The following is a 16,374-nucleotide window of genomic DNA, read 5'->3' as shown; positions in this document are numbered from 1 at the left end:
CTTCTAGCTATAACACATTTGTTTTTTACTATTAAATAATTTTGTAAGTTGGGTTTTGATTGGAATTGCTTTGTTGCCTTAATTCTGTCTTTAACGACTTCAGCACAAGATTCGTCCCACCATGGGATATGATATTGTTTATTAACATTTGATTTGTACAATGGTATGGACAACTGTGCAGCTTCATTTATTAAATCTGCAAATGATCGGTAGTTCTCACCTGGAAATGATGTAAATGATGACTCTAATACTGAGGTATATTGGTTCTAATTAGCTTTTTTGAAGTTTCTGTTAGTCCTTGGTGGCATGTGGATGGTAATGTTTTGGACACCAATTTTGCACATTGTGGGTAGATGATCACTAAATCCTAGGTCAGGAAATATTTGCCATGATGATCTGGTAGCAATATTCTTAGATGTTATTGTTAGATATACAGCTGATGATCTTTTTGGAGGTGGTGCTATTCTGGTATATGAACCATCATTTAAAAAAACTAGTTCCAGCTCATCTAATGTTTGGAAGATGTTTCTCCCATTGAAATTATTACAAGGGCTACCCCAAGCCTCATGATTGGCGTTCAGGTCTCCCATTATTATTATTATTACTGGTTTGTTGATTTCCTGGATCAGTTTTATCCATTTTTGTTTAGATATGGTATTTGCATTAGGGACATAGGCATTAAGTAGATTAATTTGGAATTTAGATAGGAAGATTGCTTGCAGTTGAGAGTTATTAAATTTATTACATACAGATATTTCATAAAATTCTACTTCATTCCTAATAAGGATGGCTATACCACCATACGAATCATCTCTATCATCTCTAATTACTTGATAGCCCTTGCATCTGATTATATGGTTATTATTTAACCATGTTTCATTTAGCAATAATATGTCAGGGTTGTATTCTTTGATAATTATTTTTTAAGTTATCCACGTTAGCATTATATGATCTCATATTCCATTGTATTATAGTCAAAGGAGTGAAAGCTTTATTTTTTTTTATTTTGGGCTTAGTATTCTGAAGCATCAGATACTGTCCCATCTTCCATTAAATCATAGGTTATGTTATTTGTTGAGCTGCTTTTAATTGTTTTATATTGTGATACATTAGATGAGTTAGGGTATAAGTTTCTTAGCAAGTTGTTTACAAAAGATAGTACCATCTCTTTGTGTTGTGGTGGTAGTAATGACATTGCATGGGAGATTCCATGTTCAATTTCCTTATTTGCACTGTAACCTTTTGATGTTGATGGCATTGATTGAGAGTTTGTTGTCCAGTTCAATCTTCCCTCCGGATTAATTAGTTGAGCACTATGTTGTTTTTTGTCATATCCTGTCATGTTTGGTTTCCTTCTTTTGGTGGGTTGAGATTTGACGATTTGGTTATATTTTGGTATATTTGTATCATTCTTTATGGCTTCTATTCTTCTTTCTGTGATATCTATTATATTATTAGGCTTGGATTCTTTATGCAAGACAGGAAAATTCTCTTCGTTCAAAGAGTATTCCCTGTTTTCATTTTTTGGTATTTGCATGTTTGCTTCGTAATATGAGATGTTAGAGAAAGACATTAGGGCTTTTATTTCTTTTTGTCGTTGGAATTCTTTACATTTTTTATCTTTAGAGATATGATCATGATTTTTACAATGCATGCAGTATGTTTCACAATTCGAGGCCTCTCCGTGTTGGTTTTTCCGACAGTTCTGGCACTTTGGGTTCCCTCTGCATTGATTATTACTGTGACCATATAACAGGCAGTTTCCACACATTAGGACTGGGCTGACATATGGAGTAACCCTCATGGGTAATCCATATACACAAGCACCTCCCTGGGCAGTGCTTTTCCTGTAAATGTTACGCATATGGTGGTTGTTGGTACATAGTTTTGTTCTTTTCCCTCTTCAATAATTCTCCTATTTAGTCTTTTTATGTCAATTACTTTACAGGAGACCAATTTTGTTTCAATTGCATTTTTAATTTCCACTTCAGATATTTCTTTACATGTTCCTTATTATACCCTTACATGTGACATTGTGATTTGGGATAAAGACATCATATTGTAAACTTTCCCATCTCTTATCATTCACAAATAGATTTGCTGATTTAAAATCTTTAAAAACAACACCTAACCAGTTTTTCCCTTTACGGTTAAATTTAATAATTTGCTGTAGGTTTAGGTTAAATATTGTTTTAGCAATATTTAAGATGTGAAAATTTCCTATATTTTTGTCTTTTCCCTGTACATATACTTCGAACGGACCGGAATCATATATATTATATTGGTTATTAATTTTTTTCTCACTTAAATCTGGCGGGGGTCAGGAGGTTTATCAGGATCGAGGTTAGTGGTCTCCATTTTCGGCTGGAGGAACCGTGTCGTGTACTTTATTACTTGTTACTATTAAGTATGTATGCGATAGGATCGGGTTACAAACAAAGGATTATTAGTAATAGCCTTATTATCTATGTCATATCAGTAGGTTATGATTACGGTCACGGGGCTCTAGGCACAATGTATGGAGACTCTTTGTCAGTTGTCACTACTTGTGAAGATCATGATCATTGTTATTGTATATCACTATGACTTACACATCATATCACATGTCATTGATATATTAGATTATGGTGGAAAGTCATATCTAGTTCTGATCGATTATTTTTCTAAATGGCTCGATATAGTGAAAATTAATTCAAAAACTTCTCAGGTGGTCATCAAGGAGTTAAAGAAAATTTTTTCAACACACGGAATACCCTACGAAGTCATATCAGATAACATGCCTTATAATTCGTGGCATTGTAAGCAATTTGCTAAAGACTGGGATTTTCGGTTTGTAACGTCCAGTCCCCGCTATCCACGGTCTAATGGACAGGCAGAACGAGCCGTTCAAATTGCAAAAAACATGCTTAGAAAGTGTGACGACTTAGATATGGCGCTCCTGGAGTATCGCAATACTCCAATAAATGGAACAGATAAAACACCGGCCCAATTAGTGACTAACAGGGTTCTTAGATCGAAGCTACCATCAAATAAAAAGCACAAAGACATAAATCTAAAAGAAGAGTGGGAGAAACTAGAGGCAAAAAGAAAGGAATATAACAATTATTATGATAGAAACACCAAGGTAAGAAGAGAAATAGTGCCAGGAGAGAATGTAGGTGTCAGAGAAGGTAGAGAATGGAGACCAGGTAAAATTCTGGAAAAAGTAGATGAGGCACCCAGATCTTATTTAGTGCAGAAAGGAAATGGGGAAGTGGTCAGGCGAAACAATTATCACTTGAGGCCTTCCCTAGTTAAAGCGGAAATTAAGAAGAATACTGATTTTGCGCATAATGATAGATCATTAAACTCCTCATCTGGGAATCAGAGTTGTGGAGTAGAGGAAACTTCAACCTCCCAGATGAATGCTGAAAATAGAACTAGCGCTAGACTTAAAAGGGCTCCAGTGCGTTTTAAGGACTATCAAATGTAAGGGGAAAGATGTCATATCAGTAGGTTATGATTACGGTCACGGGGCTCTAGGCACAATGTATGGAGACTCTTTGTCAGTTGTCACTATTTGTGAAGATCATTGTTAGATCATGGGTTTTGGGGATAATGTTGATTCTTGGAGACTTTTTTAAAAAGTATGTTTAAATAACTGTATTAAATACAATGAAATATTATTACTATCTATAAATACCTTGAGTTTTTCTGCAATAGATGTTATCACAACAACGTTTGAGCACAGAATCACCGTGATAACTTTAACCATTTAATTAACTAATAATGAATTTTTTTCTACAAAATTATTTGGCACAAGTAAGTGGCCTCGAGTTGGTTTAGAGCCAGACTTTATCGGGGTCACCAACAAATTGAGCTGGCGTATCACCATGACATGAAAGCCATCGAAACAAAAAAAGAAGAAGAAAGATCATGATTCTGACACATTCTGATCTGAACTAACTTGAACATTCCCCTGTCGTCGTTCGTGCAGTAAAGAGCTACTTACTGTCAACGAAGAAAAGAGGTGCGTGTTTGTGCCAAATAGAACAGAATCAAACCTATCCTTGTAAATTGAACAGGTATTTTGAGCATTGTACTTTGCTGTAATATTATTTTAAATTTTAGTTTGATCAAAATAATTTTTTATTCATTTTTTGTGACCAAAAATTTGACATTTCTGACTGATTCTTTATGAATAAGGTGGAGGGGGGGGTTACCCCCCCTGATCCCAATGTAAATAAAAAATTAAATTCAACTGTCACTGTCAATATGTATTCTGAAAAAGATGTAGGTCCGTTTTTTGTATTTATAGAGTCAACAAATATAAATAATATTAGAGTTGGTTCTTTTAATAATATAAAAATTGCAAGAGATATTTTTAATTTAAAATTAAATAATATTAATAAAATTAGAAGCAAAGGTTCAAACAGAATTTCTGTAGAGTTTAATAATTATCAATCTGCAAATACATTCCTAAATAACAAAAATTTATTAGATCAAGGTTATAAAATTTATATACCTTTTAATTATATATCTTGTAAAGGTATTGTACGTCAAATAGATGTTGAAATAAATGAAAATGAACTTATTGAATGTTGTTCTACTAACAGCGATATTAAAATTTTGAATGCTAAAAGGCTAAACAGGAGAGTAGTCAAAGGGGATACAACTACATACGAACCTACAGGTACAGTTTTGTTCACATTCAGTGGTGTTTTAATGCCTAAAACAATAAATTTTTACGATCTACCAAAATTGGTTAATGTGTACATTCCCCCAGTAACACAATGTTACAATTGTTTAAGATTTGGACACACCAAAACAAATTGTAAAGCAAAAGAAAAATGTATGAATTGTGGTGAACTTAAACATACCGATGATTGTACTATGAAATGTTTCTTTTGCAAAGGTCCACATGTTTCAACAGCGCGTACGTGTCCGGAATATTTACGTCAAAAAAAATATTAAAGAACTCATGTCTTACGAAAATTTAACTTTTTTTGAAGCTAGTGAATACATTCCCAAAAATTACATAGAAAAAGACAAATTTATTTTCAATTCAAAAGATTTTCCGTCCCTTCCGAGTAATAGTACTAAAGTAAAACCCCTTAATAATAAAACGATTCAGCACAATACCGTTTCACCATCAGAAAGAAGAACACACAATTTCAAATCTTCGAAAAGGACATTTCAGCAAGTAGTATCAAATACAAATAATAAAAGAAGAGTAATCCAACAAACTTATGACAGAAATGCACATGATGAATGTCTTTATGTTCCAAATGGTAGACCAGAGAATTACTCCTCTTTAACTGCCTTATCTCAATCTAAATCTCCAATACCCTCCCAATCGGAACCAAAATCTTCTAATTCATATAACGTAAATCCAAATTCAGCCTGGAATGCCAGTGCATCGCATAGTAATTATAATTTCGATACAATACCTTCACAAGATTTCCTAAAATCATGTATGAACTTTATTAATATTTCACCAGATAATTTAAATATGGTTAAAAAACTTGTTCTTTCCCATTCTAACCTTAAGTCCTATATGGACTTAGACAATTATTCAGATAGTGATTGATAGGTTAAAACTTAGAATGATCCTAAAAACAAAAATAAAAATCATTCAATGGAACATCAGAAGTATCAATTCAAATAGGGATACTCTGACTGATTTAGTCTCTAAAGAGGACCCAGATATAGTAGTTATTAATGAAACTTGGCTTAAAGAAGATTTCAATTTTACTCTAAAATTTTATCACATTATTAGACAAGATAGGGATGATGGCTATGGTGGGGTAGCTACCTGTATTAAAAATTCTATTTCATTTCAGACTATTAAAAAATATAATTCGGACAAAGTCCAATATATTATAACAAAAATTGATGACATATTCCTAATAAATATCTATTCAAGTTCAAATAATGAAATATCAGTGCCTTTTTTAAATTCCATGTTAGAAAACCTAGATATAAAAAAATTAATCATTATGGGCGATATGAATTCTCATCATCCAATTTGGGATAAATGTTTAATTAATAAAGGTGGTAAAAAAATAGTTGACTTTATATTTGATAACAAGTTGACCATCCTAAATGATGGTTCAGCAACCTTGTTTCAGCTTCCCAACAATAATATCAGTGCTGTTGATTTAACAATCGTGAGTAGTAATCTGGCTTTATGTACCAAATGGGGAATTATTAAAGACTGCGGCAATAGTAACCATTTTCCCACATACATAAAAATCAACGACATTGAACTATCAGATACAACTTTTGTTAAAAATTATAAAATAAGAAATTCTTCAAGAGCTGATTGGGATCTTTTTTATGATGAAATATTAAACAACCTAGTAAATTTCTCAATAAATAAAATAAATTACAAACAATTCATGTCAGTTATCAATAAAGCAGCAGATGTTTCGATTCCTTATAAAAATTGTAGGATACAGGGTAAACCATTCAATCCTTGGTGGGATGATGAATGTACATTATGGGTAAAGAAACGTAAGGAAGCTTTGCACATATTTGACTCGTCACCATCACTAGAAAATTATTTGTATGTTAAACATATAGTTGCACAAACCAAGCGTAACCTTAGATTAAAAAAGAAAAATAAATTTAAACAATTTTGTGAAACATTAAATAGAGGATCCAATATAACATATGTATGGAATAAAGTAAAAAAATTTTCAAACCATAATAATTGCAAAAATTTTTATAATCCTTCAGATAACATTAAAAGAGAAATATTATATAATATGTCATCAATTTCTATTGATCCTGAATTCCGTTTACTTCACGCTAACCAAGAATTTGAACTTATTTCAATTTCAGAAATTGACACTGCATTGTTCAATAAAAGAAATTCTGCCCCGGGAATTGATGATATTTCTTACTCAATGATAAAACATCTCTCTCTAAAAGCCAAAAAAATCCTCCTAAATATATACAATGAATGTCTTAAAGGAGAACCCTTACCTAGCGATTGGAAAAAATTTAATATTCTTAACATCTTAAAACCCTTAAAGGACCCACTTCTTCCAACTAGTTTTAGACCAATTGTTTTATCCTCTTGCATACTAAAAACTTTAGAAATCATTTTAAAAAATAGATTAGATTGGTTTTTAGAACATAATCTCGTTTTTAAAAATACTCAAGCAGGTTTCAGAAGAGGTAGAGGAACTGCCAACAACTTAGCGCTCCTTCATACCTTCATTTTAGAAGCCTTTGAATCTTCCCATTCAGTCCTAGCCGCTTTCATTGATATTAAATCAGCATATGATAATGTGAATATATATAAACTTTACAATAAATTACAAAATTTAAATGTCCCTTGTCCTATAATTAATATTATTTTTAAAATTTTGCAAAACAGGCTTTTATATACTAGATCCAATAACGGTGACTTTTTGGGCCCGTCTGTAGTAACTAAAGGTTTACCCCAGGGTTCACCTTTAAGCACAATTTTATTTAATATATACATATTGGATCTATTTTCCATTCTTCCTGAAGATATAAATATTAATGGGTATGCTGACGATTTGGTTTTATATGTTAAAGGATCAGTTATCCAACAAATGGTTAATAAAGTCAATATGGCATTGTACAATGTACAAGAATGGTTGTTAGAACATGATCTATCTCTTTCTATAGACAAATGTGAAGCTGTATGGTTTTCGAAGGGAAAACGAAAAAATTTTACCCCAGAAATCAAACTTAGTAACACAATTATACCATTAAAAGATCAAGTTAAATTTTTAGGCATAATTTTTCAAAATCATCTCAAGTGGGACAAACATGTTAATAATATATTAGTTAAAACAAAGAAAAATATTAATATTTTACGTGCAATTTGCAGAGTGTGGTGGGGGGCAGACCCTAGGACTCTTTTAATAGTCTTTAATGCTTTAATAAGATCTCACTTAGACTATGGTTCATTCTTATTCAGACCTATATCTCAGAAATGTATTAATAAACTTAACACAATATTTTTTGAAGGGCTAAGAATTTCTTTAGGTTGTATGAAATCTACCCCTCACTTGGCCTTGCTAGCAGAATCGGCGCAATTTGATTTAAAACATAGAAGTTTAATATTAGCTACTAAATTTTTAAGTAAGATCGTTAATATCAAAAACCATCCTTTGATTTTGTCTCTTGTTAACTTACGGAATAAACTTATAATCAAACCTAATTTTTATAATGAAGATAACTGTCCTTACTTAGTTTTAACACTAGAATACTTTTTTCCATATTTTAACAAAATATATAAAGGTAATAATTTTCCATGTTATGAGATGGATTTTGATACATTAGTCAGTCCAGTAAAAACACTAAATTGCGAAATAACAAAGAATGAATATATGATTAGAGAAAAATTTGCAATATTTACTGAAAAATATATCAATGATTTCACATTCATTTATACGGATGCCTCAAAAAATTGTAACAAAGTAGGTTTTGGCATTTATATTCCTAGTATCAATTACAAATTTTCATCCAGACTACCTGATGAACTGTGCATATGCAAAGCAGAAAACATGGCTATATACCAAGCAGTTAATTTATCCATTAATAGACAGATCAATAAAGTTATTATATTTTCTGATTCTCTTAGTGCAATTTCTAAAATTATTAATAGCAATATTTCTGCTTCGGTAGATTATTGGTGCCTTAAAACAAAAAATCTTATTACATCTGCAAATAGAAACGGATTTGAAATACTTATCTCATGGATACCGGGTCATTGCGATATACCGGGCAACCTACAAGCTGACACACTGGCCAAAATAGGGAGAGATCTTAATGTTCCTTTAAATATGAAATTAGATTCTCAAGACGTGTTACCCATAATTAAGAATAAAATTAAAAACAAATTTAAAAACACTTGGAAAACTTTAATTAGCAAAAAATTGTATCAGTATTACAGAGTACAAAATATTTTTCCTAATAAGACATGGTTTCAAAACTTTTCATATAAAGATAGGAGACACATTACAACTATTATAAGAATGCGGACCGGTCATTGTTTAACAAGTCAACATCTTTTCAAACTGAATTTGGTGGACAACCCTTACTGTGAGTGTGGCCTAATAGAGAACCTAAATCATATATTTTTTGAATGACCGATAAGGATCATTCCGAGTTTTGACCTATACACAAAACTCATTTATATGAATTATAATTCACCAATTACTATATATTCTATATTAAATAAACTTACTGAAGAATCAGTCAGCATTTTGATAAAATTCCTTTCAATTAATAAATTAAATTTGTAATCGACAATGCTCAATACTTTTTGTAGTGTCTACTAACATAACCTATTAATTAACTATTAAAGAATTTTTTTTTCCTACAAAATTATTTGGCACAGGCACAAGTAAGTGGCCTCGAGTTGGTTTAGAGCCAGACTGTATCGGGGTCACCAGCAAATTGAGCTGGCGTATCACCATGACGTGAAAGCCATAGAAACAAAAGAAGAAGAAGAACTAACTTGAAGTGACTTGAACTTAACCAAATAATTCGGGCCATTGTATTGGCCAGGCCCCAGGATGCTCAAATAAGGTCAAATAATTAAAAATAATGAAATCATAAAATGTTATTTTTAGTATTTTATCGCATTTTAATAAAATGATTACGCCTTAGCAAAGTGAAAATATGACTACAAGAAATCCAACAACTCTAATGACAATTCCAAATGAAGAGGCATTCGATTTTCTATTCAAAATTGTAATTGTTGGTGAATGTGGTACTGGAAAAACTTGTGTTGTTCAACGATTTAAGAATGGAACTTTTATTGAGAAACATGGAAATACTATAGGAGTGGATTTTTCTATGAAAACGGTTGTAGTTGATAATAAAAAAGTGAAGGTAAAATGAATAATAAGTATAAAAATGACACCTTAAAACTTATATCTACTTACAGTTACAAATTTGGGACACAGCAGGTCAAGAGAGGTTTAGGACCATAACCCAAAGTTATTATCGTTCTGCAAATGGTGTCATAATTGTTTATGATATAACCAAAAGATCTTCCTTTTTATCTGTAGGAAAATGGGTTGAGGAAGTGAAAAGATACTCTGGCAACTCTGTCTTACTTGCTGTAGTTGGAAATAAAGCAGATTTAGAAACTTTACGGGAGGTCGAGTTTGAAGAAGCAGATGCCCTTTGTCAATATGTGCCAGATGTACTTTTTGTGCTAGAAGCAAGTGCTAAGTCTAATTCTAATATAGAAGAAGCTTTCATGTATCTTGCCACAGAATTAAAGGTCAGTATAATGACATATCAACAGAAAACTATGGCTGATATTTATTGATTAATTATTGAAATGAAACTGTAACAGACATCATGAATGAATTGAAAATAACAAAACTTTTAAATTCATTATAATAAAAACATTTGTTCTAGATATAGTGGGTTCGCTAATTCCAGTCCCACTGTCTAGTGAATTTAGTAATTATTTTTTGTGAAGTTTGTTATATTTTGACAGACTTAAAGTGGCGTGAAGATTTGATGACCAAGCAAACAATCTCATTGCCAATAATAATTGTAAACAAATATTTATTCACATAAGTACAGCTTATTAAGAAAAATAAAATTGCATAAATTAAAACAATAAATAAAAGGTTTAATGTTTATATTTTTGAAATTGTATAATCATTTATAGATTTGTATATACAAATAGAAAAATTATTATTTACATAATAGTTTATGTACCATCACCATTTGTTTGATCAAAATATTGTAAAAAAATAATAGACAAAATAAAACTTTAAAGTCAATTTCCACCAATCAATACTTATTTCTGTACCGTAGAGGTAAAGGGTAGTATATCCATCTAGTAAAGTTTTAAGATAATGGGAAAATAAGATGAGTTCCAGAAAATTATTGCAATCATTCTTAACCTGAAGACATATGAAATTATGTATTTATATAATTGTAACGTTAAGTATATATTAGTTAATCAATATTCTCCTACTGTGATAAAAAATTTGTTTATATATTGGATAATATTGGGATTTAAGGTCTTTTGCCTCGGCATGTACCAGCAGGTAAAACAGTGTACAAAATAGTAAGTGCCTACATACACTCAAACAAAAACACAAAAAATGATAAAAAAAACATTTATTCATCATCGCTATCATCAAAATTTTTTTTGGTAACAACTAAATTTCTATAGAACTTATGAAACTGACTGGGGATCCATTGTAAAAGGATTAGTAAGTGATTATTTTTCTTCTGTGTGATCCCTTTCGGTTTTTGATATCGTAGTGATAACTGCTCTGGAAGATTGGTCGCAGTTGCTGTTCTTCTAGTGACATGCAATTCTTTGGGTCTAATTTCTTCAAAAGCCTCTTTATAAAAAATTATGGTCGGTGTGTCTTTTTTTACTTGGAATTGGACTACATTTGAAATGAAGAAAATATTATTGTCAGTATTTTTCTTTTTACTGATGAATGGGGATTGAGACTGAGCGTTAAGTACTTCAAAATTTTTGGAGTCATCTTTGTCTATTTTAATCACCTGAGCACCTACGGAACTGATTAATTGCTGCCAATCCCAAGGCGTTACGATCTGCATTGTTGGCTGTTTTTTTATAGATCTTTCAATTATAGCGTGCACTTGGTCAGCTTCTAAATGAGTGTGTCCTCTAAGTAAATATTTATGGTTAACTACTTTTGTAGTTCATAATCAGTTCAGTAATCATAGTTTTGTTGTTAACTACTTTTGTAGTTAACCATATAATGTATAACATTGCGGTTTTGACTAGGGCAATTATCTGACCAAATAACCAATTCTTCCACATCAGTTTGTGATAGAACTGTCATAGCCCATTTAGTTAATGCCAAAGCAATTTCATGGCCACCACTTCCAGCTTCGGATTCATCCCAGATAAGGCAATACGATTTATTTTCTGTAGCGGCATATATCGTGAAATTTATAGTCCATAATTTCAGCTTGTAGAAACTTTGGTTATTTGTCAAACAAGCCGTTGGAAAGCATTTCTGCAAATCACACATTTTAATTTTAGTTTTTCCAGATGATTGTCTGCTTTCCGTTTTATTGTTTGCTTTCATTTTTTATCAACTTTCTGCTTCGTGAAGATGCTGTTCATAATTTCGCAGTAATGTTATTGTTTCTTGCTCGGAACAGTTTTTTAATTGTAGCATAAACCGATCGCAACTATCACAAGTATCCACGGAAACCGATTTAAATGCTAAATTAAAATGATTATTGAAAATTTTTTTATGCAGCCCTAATTTAACAATTTCATTCTTTGGAATATGGTCTTCTTCACACTTTAAGGTATATAATTTGTACATTTTTTCACGGCTTAATTCTGGTCATAGATATTTCTTGGCAGTTTTGGATCGAGAATAATGACTTTCGTAGCACAGAAACGACTTAATGTGCTCTTGTACTCGATCCAAAACCGCTTCTGGTGTTTTATTAATTGGTTCATGCCTTCCCCTATGGTCTTGTGTCTCAAAGCCTCCCATATTGTCGTTTTTTAGAACGTTACGTACAACTGTTTCTGAAATATTTAGTGTTAAAAAAAAACTTTTTTCATACATCAATTTTTTTTACACCTCCATCTGACTTTATTTCAAAATTATAAGAAATGCTGACTTCCCTCAGCCTTTTAGAATGGTTTTCAGGTCTACGACGTATTACACTCTTGGGAGTGATATGCGAGCGCCCAAATTGACGCTTTAACTCATTTTTTGTGTACACCAATAATTCTCAAAAATTTGCTGTCTTACAGCTTTTGCTATTTGTTCTGAACATTTTAGTCGACAAGGACGGCAAGGGGGCTTCATTATTTTAGCTTTTACAATTTTACCTGTTTTATTAATGTGTTCCTTTCCTCCTAATGTTGCCTCTACTCTTTTTGTTACTTTCCAAGTTTCTGGTTTCTTATAACGTCTTTTCTTTTTGATTTGGTCATCAGTTGCCGTTTCATTTTCAGTCAAGTTTTCGTCAAGTTGAACATCTTGTAATTCATCATCTGCTTCCAATTCACCATTATTGTCTCCCATAGAATTGCTACTGTAGCTATTGTTACTGCTGTCAATACTTTCTCCATCACCGTCTATGTAATCGGGGTCTTTTATGCTATCATCATCGCTAACACATTCTTCAGTTAAATTAGACAAAAAATTGCAATTTTGAGCACGGCTAGTTGAAACTTGTGCAATATCAGAGACGTTCGTCGATTCTGTAAATAAAAAAAAATTATTTTTATTCAATCTTCTCTATCTGTCGAACTGTTAAAAGTACACAGAATAAAGCAAAAATTAGTAGAGGTACTGTTGTGTAATTCTCAAAAAGCAGCAAGTTCAGTATTCTGCAGGTTAATGTTTTCAAAATAAAAGGTTACTTACAAGAACTACAAAAAATACTACTTAAGGGGATGGGTACAAACTTTCGACTTCAATGCTATTTAAAGTGGATTCATTTTTTTGTTAGAATTCTGAGAAAACTAATAAGTATTTTTGAAAAATTTAAACTCAGAATGGAAGATTATGTTATTACCGAGAGCCGAAAGTCCCTGAAAACTTCTATAATGTTTATTTTAATAAGTTACAGGGGTGAAAAACTAACAGGAAATGTAGTGTGATTTTGAATTTTAAATATCTCATTCAAAACAAACTTTTTATTCATTCTAAGGGACTTTCAGTCCTCGGTAATAAAGTAATCTTTCATTTTGCGTTTAAATTTTTCAAAAAAAACTTATTAGTTTTCTCAGGATTCGAAAAAAATGATTACATTTAAAATACATAAAAAATTTTGACAGGCGTCAAAATTTTGCATTGTTGTTCCTTTCCCCTTAAAGATTATGTTAATTTTGTATTAGTATTAGATTTTACAAATAGTTGTTGAAGATTAAGAATTTCAGTTACTACAAAGAACTGGTAATAAATGTACTTATGCATCTGAGAAATGGACAGTGAATAAAACAACATGATATCTATCGGTCAAAACTCTTACAACAGTAATATTTTCAAATTCCCAAACTACTAAAGACTCTAAAGAGCAAGAACAAGTAAACACCCACTATATAAAACGTGACAAACCAACCTTTTTAGAACATGTTAACAATTTCCTAGTTACAAGTTTATATAAAAATTAAAACCTAACACCACTTACCGTCTACGGTCAAATTTTCAGCTTTTGCTTTTTCCACAATTGCACATATCCTCGATCAAACTATGTTTTTTAAATTTATTTACCTCGTTCTCCAAAGGATATATCTTTTTCTTATAAGAATATCTAGGCCACCAGTAATACTTCACATACCATATTTTGCCACAAATAAGATTTTAACATATTAAGCTTAGCCACAGTATTAAGTCCCAATTAGAAAAAAAATGGAGTTTGTGGCCTGTTTGCTGGAAGCAAAGTGTTTTATTGATTTATTAACAATAAACTACATACTAAAACAAGTAAGAAAAGTGTAAGAGTTCTTTTCGTTGTTACCTCGTGGTGTGATCATGTTCTCACAGCTCTCAGCTGGCTCTGATCTCTTCTTCTTTTCTCCGTCGATGTTCCCTCACTTCGGTAGCACAGTCAACCCATGTGTGGCCGGTGGTTAACTGTCAATCTGCCACAGGGCTCCCCTCCAGTGAGGAATCTGCTGGTTTCGAACGGATATGTTGACCTGTGTTGCTCATCAGACGGTTGGCATATGCATGTTCTTCCTGCACCCGTTGGTTACAGTGCAATATATGCTGGTTTGAGTTGGTCCATGGAAATTCGCTGAGGAACATTTTGGACATCCACAGTTAAAAACTTATCACTTCGTTCTAACACTCTAAGCGGGACGGTAAAGGGAGGTGTAATAGGAGATTTCACTTTATCGGTCCGCACAAACATGACTCGTAGTCTGTAGATCCGGATGGACAAAGGTAGTGCGGGCAGAGTGGTTGCTCGTCGGTACAGAACGCAATGCTCCCATGGTCTCACGTAGTCGTTGGACAAAACTATGCTCGTCGGGTGTAGCAGCACTAGGGACAAGCAGCTGTCCAGGAAGACTCACTGGGGTACCATACACTAACTCGGAGGCTGTACATGCAATGTCCTATCTGAAAGTGTTTCGAAGGCTTAGCATGACCAGAGAGAGGGCTTCAACCCACGACACTGTGTCCGCGGCGATGAGAGCAGCCTTGAGCGTTCGGTGAAAACGTTCAATACATCCGTTTGACTGTGGGTGGTAGGCAGTGGTTTTAATATGTTGTACATCTAGCAATCCATTGAGCTGGCGAAACAACTGGCTCTCAAATTGCCTACCTCGGTCCGTTGTTATGGTTGCTGGCACGTCAAACCGGGATATCCATCCCTCAAGGAGCTTCTGCGCGACAACTTCGGTTGTAATCTCCGAGATAGGTATGGCCTCTGGCCATCTTGTGAAACGGTAGATGATTGTGAGCAGGTATCGAAAGTTCTGATTTGCTGGAAGTGGGCCCACACCATATCGATATGTATGACTCGATCGTCTGACATCGTGTAACAGTGTGACAGTGTGACGTCCAATTTTGGCACGTTGACATTGGATGCACTCTCGTGATCACTGCTTGACTTGGCGATTCATGTTATGCCACACTAAACGTTCAGCAATCATTCGTAATGTAGCAGCATGCCCTGGGTGGGACTGCGTGTGGAACAATAAATAGGTCGCTGGCTATCTGGTAGAACTATGCGTTGAAGTTGTAAGGAACTGGCGGGATCGTTCAGGGTCTGTTGTGAGACAATCGATATTGGCTGCGCCCTGTATATGTCGAATATCGGTCGAGAATTGGCCAATAAATGCTAGTTGACGTATCTGTCGTGGAGACTACCGCTCATGTCGCTGTTGGAAGGCAAACGTTAAAGGCTTGTGATCAGTATAAATGGTAAACGGCATGCCCTCAAGAAAATGGCGGAAGTGATGTATGCCACTGAATATGGCAAGCAACTCTCGGTCATAAGTGCTGTAGTTTCGCTCCGTCCTAGAAAGCTTTCGAGAGAAGAAAGCGATGGGCTGTAGGTGTTCACCTATAAGCTGTTGCAAAACACCGCCGATGGCAGCATTTGAGGCATCAACATGTATAATTGGGCATTTGGTGCTGAAAAGACCAATTCAGTCGACGCGGCCAAGAGTTCTTTGACCTTGGTGAAAGCTGCTGCGGCTGCTGGTGTTAATGTTAGTTCTTGCTGCTTTTTCTTTTGCTGAGACAATAACTCCGTTAGTGGCATTAGCTCATTGGCAGCATTAGGTAACCAACGTCTGTAGAAATTGAGCATACCCATAAATCGTCGTAGCTATCGATAGGTCGTAGGTTGTGGGAACTTGTGAATCGCGCTAACTTTAGCCGGAAATGTACGAACGGCAGTTGGGGATAC

The 16,374-nt window shown here is 33.4% G+C and overlaps 1 protein-coding gene across 2 annotated transcripts in view; it reads left to right on the top strand.

The window, feature by feature from the left end:
* The first annotated feature begins 9,505 nt into the window (after window positions 1-9,505).
* Rab19 (RAS oncogene family member Rab19) overlaps window positions 9,506-16,374 on the top strand; it is a 71,892-nt gene continuing 65,023 nt past the window's right edge. The window contains exons 1-3 of one of the 2 annotated variants that reach the window (XM_072532095.1): window positions 9,506-9,861; window positions 9,917-10,258; window positions 10,399-10,771. In XM_072532095.1, coding sequence (XP_072388196.1) covers window positions 9,649-9,861; window positions 9,917-10,258; window positions 10,399-10,404 — 561 coding nt within the window. In that variant the 5' untranslated portion in view covers window positions 9,506-9,648 and the 3' untranslated portion in view covers window positions 10,405-10,771. Of the gene's footprint in view, window positions 9,862-9,916; window positions 10,259-10,398; window positions 10,772-16,374 lie in introns of those variants that run through there. The other variant, XM_072532094.1, reaches the window with a different exon arrangement.

This window comes from Diabrotica undecimpunctata, chromosome 5, assembly GCF_040954645.1.
Source record: "Diabrotica undecimpunctata isolate CICGRU chromosome 5, icDiaUnde3, whole genome shotgun sequence".
In the NCBI taxonomy this organism is placed as follows: Eukaryota; Metazoa; Arthropoda; class Insecta; order Coleoptera; family Chrysomelidae; genus Diabrotica; species Diabrotica undecimpunctata.
This window is presented reverse-complemented; position numbering and strand designations above follow the sequence as displayed.